The 14,900-nt window shown below is 39.8% G+C and overlaps 1 protein-coding gene across 3 annotated transcripts in view; it reads left to right on the top strand.

The window, feature by feature from the left end:
* Nucleotides 1-14,900, top strand: part of ap3b1a (adaptor related protein complex 3 subunit beta 1a) — a 109,123-nt gene that overhangs the window by 36,364 nt on the left and 57,859 nt on the right. For all 3 annotated transcript variants that reach the window (XR_009061093.1, XM_057818764.1, XM_057818765.1), the window contains exons 14-22: nucleotides 5,026-5,135; nucleotides 5,212-5,388; nucleotides 7,058-7,244; nucleotides 7,317-7,447; nucleotides 10,014-10,164; nucleotides 10,248-10,431; nucleotides 11,490-11,625; nucleotides 11,700-11,745; nucleotides 11,819-11,925. Coding sequence is in view for 2 of the 3 variants with exons in the window: in XM_057818764.1 (XP_057674747.1) it covers nucleotides 5,026-5,135; nucleotides 5,212-5,388; nucleotides 7,058-7,244; nucleotides 7,317-7,447; nucleotides 10,014-10,164; nucleotides 10,248-10,431; nucleotides 11,490-11,625; nucleotides 11,700-11,745; nucleotides 11,819-11,925 (1,229 nt within the window). In the remaining variant the exon portion in view is untranslated. The remainder of the gene's footprint in view (nucleotides 1-5,025; nucleotides 5,136-5,211; nucleotides 5,389-7,057; nucleotides 7,245-7,316; nucleotides 7,448-10,013; nucleotides 10,165-10,247; nucleotides 10,432-11,489; nucleotides 11,626-11,699; nucleotides 11,746-11,818; nucleotides 11,926-14,900) is intronic.

The following is a 14,900-nucleotide window of genomic DNA, read 5'->3' as shown; positions in this document are numbered from 1 at the left end:
GCTTACACAATTAAATTTATTAATTTATGTGTGGCGCTTTAACTTGAGAAAATCCACCAATAAAGCTTTTGAAAACCATTCATAAGAAAAAAAAAATATTCATTGAGGATTTCATCATTTGTCATTGGGATTGCTTTTCTCTTTCGCACAGGACTTTTTTCTTCTTTCTTTCAGAAAGAAAGCTGGCCAATATGCGGGGTTTCAAAGGCAAATTGTTGTTGGATTATCTTTAAATACCTGCTACTTTTTGAGCAGAATTCTAGCTTTGTATAGGCTAATGTTCCTATTGTTGAAAACATAAAGGTGTGTGATAAACAACTAGCACATTTACAGTGCTGCTCAAAAGTTTGTGAACCCCCTCAACATTTTGGAATTTTCTATTATTTCAACCTGATTTCCTAATCAATCAATTCAGTAGTTTTTTTTTTGTTTTTTTAACAGTTGTGTTGTCGAGACTAAATTAAAAAGAGTTTTCATCAACTGATGTAGGTGCAAAATTGAACTGTTTGGTCACAACCAAAACCGCCATGTCTGGCGAAAAGTCAACACTGCATACCACCAAAAGAACCTTCTCCCAACAGTGAAGCATGGAGGTGGGAATGTCAAGATCTGGGCTTGCTTTTCATCCTCAGGACCTGGACAACTCCACATAGTCCAGGGAATCATGAATTCTGAGGAATATTGTCAAATCCTAGAACATAACCTGACGCCATCTGTTTTGAAGTTAAAGCTTGGCAGAAGGTGGATCATGCAACATGATAATGATCCAAAGCATTCCAGCAATACAACCAAGGAATGGCTGAAAAAGAAGAAGATTCGTGTTCTGGACTGGCCCAGTCAAAGTCCTGACCTAAATCCCATTGAAATGCTGTGGCGGGACCTGAAGCGAGCAGTTCATGCCAGACGCCCATCAAACCTCTCTCAACTGACTGCGTTCTGCAAGGAAGAATGGGCAAAAATCCCCCAAAGTAGATGTGAGAGGCTGATTAGTCACTACAGAAACCGTTTGGTTGAGGTAATCTCTGCAAAAGGAGGCGCAATATCCTATTAACTGAAGGGGTTCACATACTTTTGCACACATGATATCTGAGTTTTTCTTAAATCAACCACTTTTGTTAAATAAAGAATGACAATATAACTATTTCTTTTGTTTCAGTCCATTATTTGGAATGTCAGTGTTGTGGATTTGGGTATAACTTAACATTTAATAAGGTTATTTTAGTTTTTTTTACAAAAAATCTGACCATCGCTGTGGGGTTCACAAACTTTTGAGCAGCACTGTATATTTTGCATTTTGTTTTCTTACTGTACCGAAAATGAACCGAACCGTGACCTCAAAACCGAGGTACGTACCGAACTGAGATTTTTGTGTACCATTACACCCCTAATAATTACAATATTTTTCGCACAAGTATAAATTACTCCGGAGTAAAAGTTTCTCAAGTCAAAAAATGCATAATAAAGAAGGAAAAAACATAAGTAAGTACATTTTTTATGGGGACATTTTTTGAATAAAATCCAACCCAAGAACAGATCGTTCATTTTGTGGGAAATATAAATTAATGTGGGGAGTGATGTGGGACACAAAGTATGGAATCACTGGCATTTACATTCACAGGCTGTTCTCAAGACTCATACACCTCAACTCCAAGAAATTGCTCGCTACTCTAAAGGCGGCACACAGGCAGGTCATTAACTCAAATGTCATGCACAGTCATGGTGTTCTAACAGATTACTAAGAGTGTAACAGTATTTGTATTCGCCCCGTACCGTCACTGTACGGGCATCACGGTTCAGTGCTCGCAGTCAGATGGCTAATACGTTGGAGTAAAAACAACAAATCCATGTCAGAGTTGTTCCTCCTCAGCTCCAGGGGGCGGTAGAGGTTATGCGACTAAACCAGCAACCAATATTAAAAGAAAAAGAAGACAAACTCACTACTAGGAAGGTTATGGCGAACATAAAGCGTGGGAACTATAAAATGTATCATTAGTAACTTTTTAAAGTGTAATTTATATTTTTAAATCAGGAAATGTTTATTTTGCTCTAGCCTTAGGCTGAAGTAATTTAAACACTGAGTGGATATTTGTTTTTGCACTATTTCAAGAGATGCATTTTTATTTTGGGAACTATTTGGACTTTAAAATTTTTTTTTATTTATTTTTTTTTTAATTTTAGCCAATATAAAAATTTACGTGAGAGTATGTTCACTGGTAATGGTTTACAGTTAACTGTGTGTAATCCAACATTGAAAACAGAACCTTTTAGTATAGTATCAATTAACCAAGGTTGCAAAAGCTGGCGAGTGCTACCTGACTTTACCTGTTACCTCAATCAATGCCTATAAAAAAGGGTGTGTTCTCTCTGTTGCTCATAAACTGTGAATTAAAGGATGTCAGAACAAGTTTTCGTCTATTTATTTTGCACTTTGAACAGACTTTAATTTTCAAATTCAGTGATAAAACTTTTTGTTTTTTCTGTTGTACCATACCGGACCGAACCGTGACTCCCGTACCAAGGTACCGAGGGCGTAGGTTTGCATAGGAACGGTAAGGACATAACCCTACCAAATTTTCAGGATGCTCAAATTTTTAAGCAACCTTATATGCATGACATAATGAGTTCAGTTATACAAGTCATTTAGATTGTCTTCCCATATGTTTAAGGATAGAATTGACCCTACCATTATTAAAGGGTATGACAACACCTGGGGCAATGCTAATATTTCATCATTTATCCATAAACGCATGCCTTTTGGATTCGTATCATGCCACTTCGTGTAATTACACACATCGCAACACCAAGAAAATGAAAGAAATTTGAAACGATTGTCAAGCTAAAAGGACCCGCCCACGAGATCCCGGAAATCTAGCATATTGTGTGCGTGAAGTCATACGAGGAAACAACCGGCTCAGTGCTTAGTACTGAATGGCGGCGATGATAGCGGACAATTTTGTTTCTAGTTGCAGCGACGAATCCGACGCAACGAACATTCTTCTAATGGTGACGAGGAGAGTTATGAACCTTTCTTTGGTGTTTTGGGTTATCAGTTTCAGCCCAAACAAAAGCCAATGCAGCCTAATGAAAGGATCATTGAGAGGAGCAATCACACTGATGAAACACCGGCAACATCGGCTGGGAAACATCGAATGGTTTGTTTTGCATTTCTTTTTGTGAAGCTGATAAACCGTGACCGCAAAATAATGTAATGTATAGAATAATTATCATTTATAGTGCTATCATAGGTTTTCGCTCTGCCAACAGACACAAATATGAATGGGATTCGAGGATTTGTTCTATATATTTTACGAGCGATAATTTATACACGTGTCCAGTCCTATATCCAATGCATCATATGTTTTTATTATAAAAGAGTACTCACTCTGGCCATTTCGAGCTTGGCTGCTCCGCTCCTTTGGTTAGCCTGTGGTTGTCTCATCAGAGCCAGTCGTCCTCTTTCTTGATATCGCGGGACATTTAGGTGGCTGCGCGTGTATGGTGGCTGCTTTCATCAGCAATTTCTTAGCAAAACCTGATTTCATTTGTCCATAGTTTGAATAGCTTTCAGGTGTAAAATGCGCACCACACAAAACCGTGCCGGAGGCTGGGTCTGCAAAAGTAGCCCTCTTAGCACGGACGAACTTTACTCATTGTCTGGGTAGTTCAGCTCTTTTTCTCGCACTCGGGAACTCATGGGCACGTAAACCACATAGCATGACAGGTTTCAACCATTTTAGGGATTTTTTGATAAAACATGAACGCAACTCTCTCGTTGATAAACGATGGCACCTGTCTCGACCTTTTGTTTCCTTGTTATGACGTCTCCGCCCCATTCGGCTGTTTCCGGAATACTTTCGGAAATGTTCGTAATTTTCGATTTATTTTCGATAATTGCCCATGAATGCGATTTATTTTTTTGTTAACTTTATTGATATTTGCTATCTTGCCACATAACGGTTCTATTGATATCTCACAGCCCCTTAGTGTTTTCATACCCTTTAAGCGAATTATTTTCATTATGTTCAAACTTCGATTTACCCCTTTTCACTTGCTGAATGCGCCAGTCCATTTTTTCCCCCTCAAACGGATGTTTGATTGGCTGATGACTTGACCCATCCACGACACACACACGCACGCTCTCACAGCCCCAAAGAAATACACGTCAACAACTTGCTGCCTCCTCTTCAAAGAGAAGGGTTATTTGAAGTTTTTTTTCGGCCAGCAGCAGCCACTGTAAGTAATTTAAATAGACGCCAATGATGTCGAGGTGGGAAACACACCACTAATTTTGCTCCTGAAAGTCCGACCTGCATCAGAGTTAGCATAAAATTATACTTTGTGAACTTGCTAACCTGCAAAACTCCAGTAAGAAGCTGCTGAGAGGTGTCCTTCTGTTTGTTTTCTCCTGTTAACGTTAATTAAACTGTGAGAAATGTAGTGAACTCTGCTGGAAACCATAGAATCAGAAAAACGTGAGCAAGAAGCTCACCCAATCTGTTTGGCCTTATTAATGTCCCATCCCGAGCAAACAGTGTACATGCGGGTTATTCTGTTATATCGTCCCCACCAATGTTGAGACCAAATCTACGCCCTTGCAAGCTACATACTAAACCGTGATTTCTGTGTACCACTAGACCCCTACAAATTACCCATTAACCTTTGCAGGCAGAACAGACCAATAAGAACAGTCTCATGCCTCCCAGCATGCATTGTGGTGTTCAGGATGTAAAGAATGTTCAAAGTTGATGTTCTGTGCTAATTATTTCTTCAGTTACTGTTCCGGTTGTTTCATTACTTGCTAGTTATGCTATTTAGTTGGCTGTTATGGGATCATTTAAGTTTTGTTATGACTCCATTGCTCTGCATGACTTTTGAGGTAATGATTAGCTATTATTTGGCATTGTGGATATGAATGTAAGCCTAAAAGTCTGCTTACAATATTAGAGTGCAAATTCTCATGAGTGCCACAATACAGGATGTCAATCAAAAGTAGCTTCCCAAGAGTTGTTATATTGATGCGCACAGAGGGCGTGGTGGCCGAGAGCGTGGTCGTGATCCGCAAGTTGCTGCTCACGCAGCCCACCCAGCACAGCGAGATCATCAAGCACATGGCCAAGCTCTTCGATAAAATCACCGTACGATTCTTCTGCCATTCTCTCTCCAACGGATGGACCCGCCGTGCCGCTCATTCCTCCCTTTTCACCTTCTCAGGTGCCCATGGCTCGGGCCAGCATCCTGTGGTTGATGGGCGAATACTGCGAGCGCGTGCCCAAGATCGCGCCAGACGTGCTGCGCAAGATCGCCAAGACTTTCACCGCCGAAGAGGATATCGTCAAGCTGCAGGCCGTCAACCTAGCGGCCAAGCTCTACCTCACAAACTCCAAGCAGGTTCGGACAAAGGAGCTATTCTGTTTAGCTTGCTGATTTACTGGGACTCTCCCACTATTTTTCAAAAATCTGTAAATTGTGTGACAACAATTTTCACATTGAAAAAAACCATAGCAACTTATGTCGCTTGCAACGTCCAAAAACTGTGATCCAACATCACCAAATTTTCAAGTACATCTCTATTAACACGTACATTCCGATTAACGGAAAAAAAAAAAGCCAATAAAAAAGGATTTTGATCAGGCATCTGGGTGGGCAACAATGGCCGCTTGAAGGACCCTGCAGCAGCTTGAAGGCAGGCTGCTACAGGAAGCTTCAGGTTTGCCTGTTTTGTAAATATTGCCAGATTCTTTTTTTTTCTTGCATGAGAAAAATATGCAATGTTGCTTTAGCCTTTTAAGGTGTTGAGTGAGTGATCCTTACACTCTAAATGTAACTCATAGCTTTAGCATAGTATTAGTTTTAGCATGGCGAGCATCCTCTTAAACTTACGCTCACTTCTTTACATGTCATCATGACGTCTTGGTGGGTTTGATTATTTGAAAATAATGTACTGATCTTGCTGAGTGTGTATAACCATAAAAAAAGTGCTGCATTCATTGGTTTGGTAGCACTTGACCGCATTCATTCTCAGGTCGTCATTCTAAATTTGAAGCCGTTAAGATTTTTTTAAAAATGCCTTTCATAATCTACGTGCTTTAAAAAAAATTAAATAAACCAACCTCAAATATCAGCTTACAAAATCAGCTTTGGATATCTGAAATCAGCTGGAAAAAAATTTGCTATCGGTATCAGCATTTGAAAATCCCATATCGGTTGACACTATACAAACACTATAAAAAAATAAATAAATGAATGACGATCTAGGTACAACAAGAGATTAATTGGCTAATTTGCTTAGCAAAAGTCCGCTAGCTTAATGCTATAAAAGTTTTTTTTTTATACAATACTCTCAACAAATCGTTTAAAAACACATATTCCCACACACAAAAAACATCTAAATATACCTATGAAGTAAATGCAAATAAACAAATGCATAAAAAAAAAAAATATTAGCTCAAACGAAAACTTACCTTATGTTGGTCTTAACAGGGAGCAGCTGTATACAGCCATGTTGAACTGTTGAAACATTTTTTAAGTTGTCTTTCGTAATCTACGTGCTTAAAAAACAATAATAAATCGGCCTCAAACATCGGCTTACAAAATCGGCTTTGGATATCGGCAATCAGCTAAAAAAGATTTAGATATCCGTATCAGCATTGGCATTTGAAAATCCCATATCGGTGGACCTAAAGTTTGTGCTGCTAGCGATTTTCATCTTCACCCAAGATGTCCGAAGCTTTTTGCATTTCCTCTCTCTGTCAATTGTCTTTTATACAAATGTTGCCAGTTTGTTTGAAAAGAAAAAAATGCATGTTTTTGTCTTAAATATAGATAAACGGATAATTCTGAGATATTTTCTAATGCGACATCGTCAGGACTATATATATATATATATATATATATATATATATATATATATATATATATATATATATATATGCATGTATGTATGTGTATGTATATATGCATATATGTATATATGCTATAAAATAGGATGTATATATGTATAAATAACCGATGGGTGGAATGGCATCTGACATTCTTGTGTATTTCCTGATACTGCCAGACTAAGCTGCTAACCCAGTACATCCTCAATTTGGGCAAATACGACCAGAACTATGACATCCGCGATCGCACCCGCTTCATACGGCAACTGATTGTGCCGAGCGAGCAGATGGGCGCCCTTAACAAGTACGCCCGCCGCATCCTTTTGGCACCCAAGCCCGCTCCCGTGCTCCAGTCTGCTTTCAAAGGTACGTCACGCCAGAGCAACGGATTCATAATTTGACACTAGCTCTGGACTTTTTTTTTGGGTCCAATTCTAGATCGAGATCGTTTCCAGCTGGGCACGCTTTCTCACAGCCTCAACAGCAAAGCCGCCGGATACCATGAGCTGTCAGAGTGGCCCGCGGTGGCACCTGACCAGTCTGTGAGGAACGTGGAAGTCATTGAGCCGGTAAGTTACTGCGCCTGCAAAACAAGACACAAAAGCCTTTTTAACCCCTTTAGACCTGCATTTTTTTTGCGAAGCAAAATTTTAAAAAATCTGCGCTGATTTTTACTCTATCCAGTCACCAAAAAATGCAATTATCTGGTCAGGCATATTTAATGCTTTTATGAGTTATTTTCAAAGTTAATGATGTCTTTTTGATGAGAAATGAGCACTTTACGTTATCCATCTTGAAGTTGGATTTTGCCATTTTCAAAGAGGCAATAATGGCAAAAAGGGCGTGCCAAACCTCATGATTTGGTTTTAATGGGTAAAGTTTCATCCAACCTCCCAGAAGGGGCAATATCAACTAAATTCTGTGTATTTATTGGTTTAGAGACGCAAACACATCATGTCCTTCAGCTTCATGCTTAGGTCTGAAAGGGTTTGTATTTTTTAAATTTTCAATTTTTATTATTGTTAAATATATAGATTTTATTGTTATCTATACATATCTTCTATATTTTAATTTATCATTTTATATATTTCTTTTTTAAAGGTTTGAATTTTTTAAATGTGTGTGTATAGACCGTAATTTTCAGACTGTAAGGTCACCTGACGATAAGCCGCCAGCCACCAAATTTGACACGAAAACAGCATTTGTTCATAGATAAGCCGCACTGAACAATAAGCCGCAGCTGTCCTCATTGCATTATGGGATGTTTACACCAAAAGATATTAACTGGTAACACTTTACTTGACAACGGCATCATAAGACTGTTATAAAACCAAACGAACCACACTGAAGCTTTGAACCATTTGGCTGCCAAGCTTCAAGAAGCTTCATTTGGTCATTAGTGCTGCCTTGGGGGTGACGGTCAACCTCTGCTGTCAACACTGTTGTCGTCCAACATACCTCCTAGCATTCATTGCGGCGCTACAGGCAAAATTTATGCTCTGCCAGTTGTTTCATTAATTGCTAGTTTTGGTATTTGGTAACACTTTATTCGACAGTGCCATCATAAGACTCTCATAAGACAGTAAGAATTATGACATGACACTGTCATAAGCTACAATGAATGCTTATAACAGATGTCATTTATCGTCATTCGGTAAATTATCTCACTTTTGAATGCATGTAAAGGTTTCAAACTGGACATAAATGGAGTTAGTGACATAATTTGCTGGATGACAGTTAATGACATCTGTCATAAGCATTCAGTAATGCCCATTATAGTGTCATGTCATAATTGTGATGGTCTTATGACAGTCTTATGACACTGCTGTCAAATAAAGTGTTACCAATTAACCCAAATTAATGAACAAATAAGCCGCACTGGACTATAGGCCGCAGGATTCAAAATGAGGGTAAAAATAGCGGCTTATAGATAAAAAAATTACAGTATATTTATGTATATATGTGTTCTTATTTTTATTTTCAATATGTATAATTGTTTTTTAATTTCCTGTTTTAAATTTTCTTTGACTGCTTTGTTGGTGTTTTTCAAAAGTACATATTTTTTTATATTTAAAATTTTTCTTTTGTATTTTTTATTGAATGAATAAATGTGTATACAGTGATCCCTCGCTACTTTGCGCTTCAAACTTCGCACCCTCAGTCCATCGTGGATAAAAAAAAAAAAAAAAAAAAAACATACAGATGAGCTGTCTTGATTCGATCTTGGTGTCTCACTCTCCCTCCCGCTGCTTTACTTGGTCAGGCAGTTCACTGGAGTTGCTTATTAAAGTTAACGATGATTGACAGACGTTAAGGTTTGCTCATGCCAGAGATGCTTGGAAGCCGAAACTTCAAAGCGGCGCATGCATCAATCATCGTTTAGCTTGTTAAGCAGTTGCTGTAGCAACACATTGTAAGTGAGCAGCTTGAGCGGATTTGAGTGGACGTAATCAATGTGGCATTTAATAAAGACACGCATTTTTCTACTTTATTCTTGTTTAAAAATAATTCGGTGGTACAGTAACGTGTTTAAAACTGAACATAATTATTACATTTGAAGTGCTTAAAAACCATTTAAAATATATATACGGTACTTTTTTTTTTTTTATTATTATACTTTGGGGGGGGATAAAAAACGTCTTATATGTATCTTTCCATTGCTAAGTCTAAATAAATACAATGAACAAAAAAAAAAAAGTTTTTACTCGTGGTTTTTCACTTATCACGGCGTATTCTGGTCCCTGTTAACCGCGAAAAATGGAAACTATTAAGAGTATAGTAAATGAGAAATCAGGATGATACATGTGATACATAATTTTTATGTTTTTTGAATTCAGATTTTATTTTTTAATATTCTTACATATTCTTTTTTATGTCATTTAAATACACTAAATCAACATGAATGCAAAATTTGAAATAGAATTATGGTAACCTTTATTATAACCACACTTGCCATTTTGGGGGCATCACCAAATAGTGCTACAAAAAAAAAAAAAGTTAAATTTTAGGCCTCCTACTCCCTCTTTTGGTTTCTTCTTTAGGCCAACTAATTTAGCCTGTGAAGGTTATGCTCCCAAATCATTTTCTGTGTCATATAACCTGGATTATTTGATGTAAGAAAACTGCCACGTTTAGGTAAATGAGTGGGCGTCGCTGGTCGGGAAGGCCAAGCCGCCGCCTGATTCAGATGACAAATTCTACTCTGACGAGGATGGAGACAAAAAGGAGGACACCAGCGACGAAAACAGCAGCAGCACAAGCACTAGTAGTAGTAGCAGCAGTGAAGGTTAGTGTCACTTTCTAATATTTTGGGGGACTCTCATAATATACAGACTGACACAACAGTCCGATCGTTGTCTGCTGCATCAGAGTCTGGAAGCGGCAGCGACGAAGAGGATGGTAGCAGCCAAGAGTCTGACGAGAGCTCCACCGATTCCGGGAAAAGTTCTGGGGAATCAAATAAGAGCTCCGGCGATTCAGGTTCAGAACAGAAGAAGAAGATAGTGAAAAAGACCAAGAAATCTCAGAAACACAAGCAAAACACTGCTGACAGGTACTTGAAAGCTTCTAAAATGTGTACTTTCCTGTTGATTTTGGGGCAATTCCAGGTCAGTGTTGAAAGTCAACGGGAGTCATCATTCTCTGCCGTATTCTTCGGGTTCAAATGAACTACCGTCAATGTCACTGAAACTCCAAGCACCTGGCAATTTCCGGTCTTTTTCGGTCTCCACGGAAGCCCCTTTCTTTCCCACTGTCCATCACAACCTTTCTTTTTCTTTTTTTTTTGCACATGAGTTCCATTAAGACGCTAATCAAGCAGAATGGTCGTCCACTAGCGGGAGCCACATCTACACGGCTAACGGCTAATGACTTGTGATTGGTCACTTATCAGGCTTGTGTTAGCAATGAATGATATTTGACTCATTACGCTGCTCTTTTCAAATTCACGAGCTGCGCTCGCGCTCGGCCTGACCCCGTTCTCGCCATTAGCCGGCGCAATTAGCGTTACATGATTAGCGCCCCCGCCTCTTCACGCTTCCACAACAAACACGGCATAACGCCCTCATTATGGCCCAGTCATTCCGGGCCGAGCCTAATCGGGCCCGCTGTGATTTATATGACTTTTTCCTGTTCGCCGCAAATGAAATGTGTTAGCCAAATGAATACTGGCTTTTCATCATGGCCCAAGTTAGAGATGCGGTTAGCGTCACAATTCCCCTCATTAATTTAACGGCCCAAAGTGGCAAGCGCAGCCGAGTAAACACTCATTATCAGGACAAATTGAAGAGACACGGAGCCGGCCAATGAGACGGCGCGGCGGCGGAGGAATCAACGCAACGTTAAATTAGCTCGGCAAATGCATTGATCCTTTTGTTTTTCTGACCTACTTTGGATTCCATCAGGGATTCCCGTCTGTGCTTGAAGGTACGACCGCGTATATCGTGGGGGAAATGTACGCCACTCTACAACTGTGTGATTAGCTTAATGCTAACATACAATGGAAGATGCCAGTGACGTGCTAATAGAAATTAGCATTGTAGAGTACCACAAAAGCTTCATCCATTGATTGAACCACAAACATATGTTTAAGTCTCACCTTCCGAATTCCAGCGGCAAAAGTGGCGACGAACCAATGGACGAAGGAAGCAGCTCGTCAGCTGAAAGCTCTTCGTCCGAGTCGGACTCTGATTCGGAATCGGACTCCGAAGCTCAGCGGCCCAAGAACAATGTCAAGGCTAACCCCAAAGTAATGTTAACATTGGTGCTTTTTATCCTACTTTTTTCAAATGTTTGACACTCACGCTGTTTCTTTTGTTGTAGGTGGACAACACGTCTAAGGAAGTGTCCTTGCTGGATCTCGACGATTGTGAGTTTACCGCATGGCGACTACAACATGACAATACGCTATTTAATGTGCTGTAATCTTGTTGTTTTGTCAGTTTTTCCAGCTCCCACGAACACAAGTAAACCCTTTGCGGTCACTTCCAGTTTGATGTCAGACCTGGAAGGACTTTCCCTCTCTGGTGGAGCTGCCACCATCACACAGGTGAGCAGTGTTGGAAATAACGCCGTTATAAATAACGCCGTTACATAACGGCGTTATTTTTTCAGTAACAGGGTAATCTAACTAATTATTTTTTTCCACCGTTACAACGCCGTTACCGTTACTGACGGTCAAAAGCGATGCGTTACTTACTTTGAATAAATTGAAGAAACTACCAGTCGTAGCGCGTCTACTCTGCTCTGTTTATTTGTCATCTAAGACTTGGGGTGCGTTCAGGTTCATGGCAATGAAAATAGTAAACACACATAGCCTACCTTTGCAAGAACGATGGAGTTGTCGTTTGATATGGTCATAATGTGCAGGTCCTGCACCCATCCGCAGCAAAACTGTTCGTACCTTTGTAGCGATTTGTAATTTCTGAATTGCTGATGAGTTTAGTAACATACACCAAACAATAAATACAGCAGAATGTCCATTTCGCATAATTGTAGAAGCCCGTCGACATCTTTACTTCATTTGTTTTGGGCTTGCTCGTAAGGGTCAACATTGTTCACATCCTTAAGTTTGATCACATATCTGTTCTTCGCCTTAGTAACAAGTTTGTCTCTTTATTGAACTGGCAAGTTAGTTTAATGTCCCGCGAGCCAGACCTGTTTCCAATATGGCTGCATTGTTGTCAAATCTCACGTGATCCCCCATTCTGTGATTTAATCGCTCGAGCCTAATAGCACACGTACTTCAGAGCCGGTGTTTTCACACACAAACCGGAACAGGTCGTGCGGCAAACACACACGCAAAACAGATGCAGAGGGATATGATGGCAGAGCATTCAGAGGAAAATTTGTCCTTTACGAGGTGGAGATATAAACACTATTTCAAGTTGGTCGAAATTAAAGGAAAGAACGTGCATGTAAAGTGTAATTTATGTCGCGGGGCAAAGCTTTTGTCGACATCTGTGGTAAGCAATTCAAATCTGTTTATTTTTATTGCACTTCAAGTGTAGGATACATTTGTTACTGATGAGGTGCAATAAATATTACAAGGTTCCATAACACAACTACCTGTCTGTTCTTCTCTATTCAACTGACTCGAATACTGCTCAGAAAATTTCAAATTCTTTGACATACAACAACTTCTTTTTGAAGTAACCGAAATAGTTACTTTCCCTGGTAACTATTTGCTTTTACTATAGAGTAATTCAGTTACTAACTCAGTTACTTTTTGGAAAAAGTAGTGAGTAACTATAACTAATTACTTTTTTAAAGTAACGTGCCCAACACTGCAGGTGAGTGACTGACTCTTTTGCAGTTCGTGTGCTGCCTTTGTGTGTACTGTAAATTCCGCACCTGACTATAGACCTTACCCACGTGACGTCACAACTCCGCTCTCCTGAATGGTACCGCCCAATTGTCCGTCAAAACATAGTGTTAACCTGTTACGGCTACGTACATTCCTCCTATTTACGGCGTGTTTTTCTGCTCCTTAACATTAATAATCAAAATGGTGAAGGCGTGTGTGGCTGTTGGTTGCACTAACAGAGAAGATGGAAGGAGAGACTTGAAGTTTTACCGTATTCCGAGGGATCCAAAGAGGAGAGCGAAATGGACGGCTGCAATTCGACGTGAAAACTGGGCACCAAAAAATCACCACAGACTATGCAGTAGTCATTTTATATCCGGTAAGATGCATTTAAGATGTGCTTAGAGGGTTTTGGGCTGACAAATAACCACAATTAAGATCATTGCTAGGCTAATCGCCGACAACATACACGTATGTATGTAGTGAGAGTGCTATCGCTAAACCATATAAACATTAAAAGCCTTAACTCCATTGACAAACGACATGAAATACATTAGACTTGACAGTGGATGTTAGCAATAACAAAAGATTTTGAATTGAAAATTTCGTAACTCACCTTTCCAAGCACAAGATAGATTCCTGCCGAATTTTCGTGGACGAGGACCTGTTTCACCCAACCAGCAACGAAGTATTTATAAGCCTCCAAGGTCTCGAAGTTTTTCAAATTTTCGTGAGAATAGGCTGATTTTGTGTGGACAACATAATTGTAAATATCAGCGTAGCAGATGTCAGGCAGACAGGGCGAAGACAGTGGGTCGAAAAACATCGATTTGGGCATCAAATATGGATCTGGCGACTGTATAGAACGAAGCTTTTCCACATAACGCCTTTTATGCAACACATCCAGTGAGTTTACGGCATCAGAAAGCACCGGGTCTTCCATGAAATGCATCTTAAATTCCTCGATCAATTGAAACCAATGCTAATACAGAGACAAAATGACGGACAAGTGGGCGGAACCATACAGCGAGCACGTGGTTTTGTGACGTCGGTGGGTAGGGTCTATATGTCGCTCTACCACCTAACACTTCCAAACAACAATGAAATCTTTGCATGCATCTAAGGCCAGTTTCATACCGCAGGTCTTAATGCACAAATCCGATTTTTCTTCATGTCCGTTTTTTGGGCGTGCCCGTTCAGACTGCATTTTCCATTGAGCCCGTAAATGTAGAACGCATGTGTTGCACTAACTCGCAGTCTGACATGCGCTGAGAAAAGTGACCCGCATTCGCAGAAACATCCTGGTCTAGCTAAGAGAAAAAAACGGGCAGTTAGTGTTCATTTTACGTACATATTTCAAGTCAAAGTTACAGTATTGAGTAATCCAAATCCAACATGGAGGCCATCACGAAACAAAGAGGTTTTTATGTTGAAAATTCTTGTAAATAAATTCTTAAATCACGCAATTTCTATAGATATGAACGTAAAACAGTCTAGATTCTTGGTTAAAAGCAAAAAACGGGCGGATAGCGTTCATTTTACGTCAATATTTCAAGCCAAAGTTACACAAATTTTATCCATTGATTCCCCCCCCCCCCCCCCCCCCCCCCCCCCCCCCCCCACATTTTGAAGTGCATGCATGGTACTATTTGATATAATAATTACCTTGAATCCTCGACCAAATCACTCTTGAGACAATCCTGCCTGGTTGTATGCAG

This window comes from Corythoichthys intestinalis, chromosome 17 (genome assembly GCF_030265065.1).
Source record: "Corythoichthys intestinalis isolate RoL2023-P3 chromosome 17, ASM3026506v1, whole genome shotgun sequence".
In the NCBI taxonomy this organism is placed as follows: domain Eukaryota; kingdom Metazoa; phylum Chordata; class Actinopteri; order Syngnathiformes; family Syngnathidae; genus Corythoichthys; species Corythoichthys intestinalis.
This window is presented reverse-complemented; position numbering and strand designations above follow the sequence as displayed.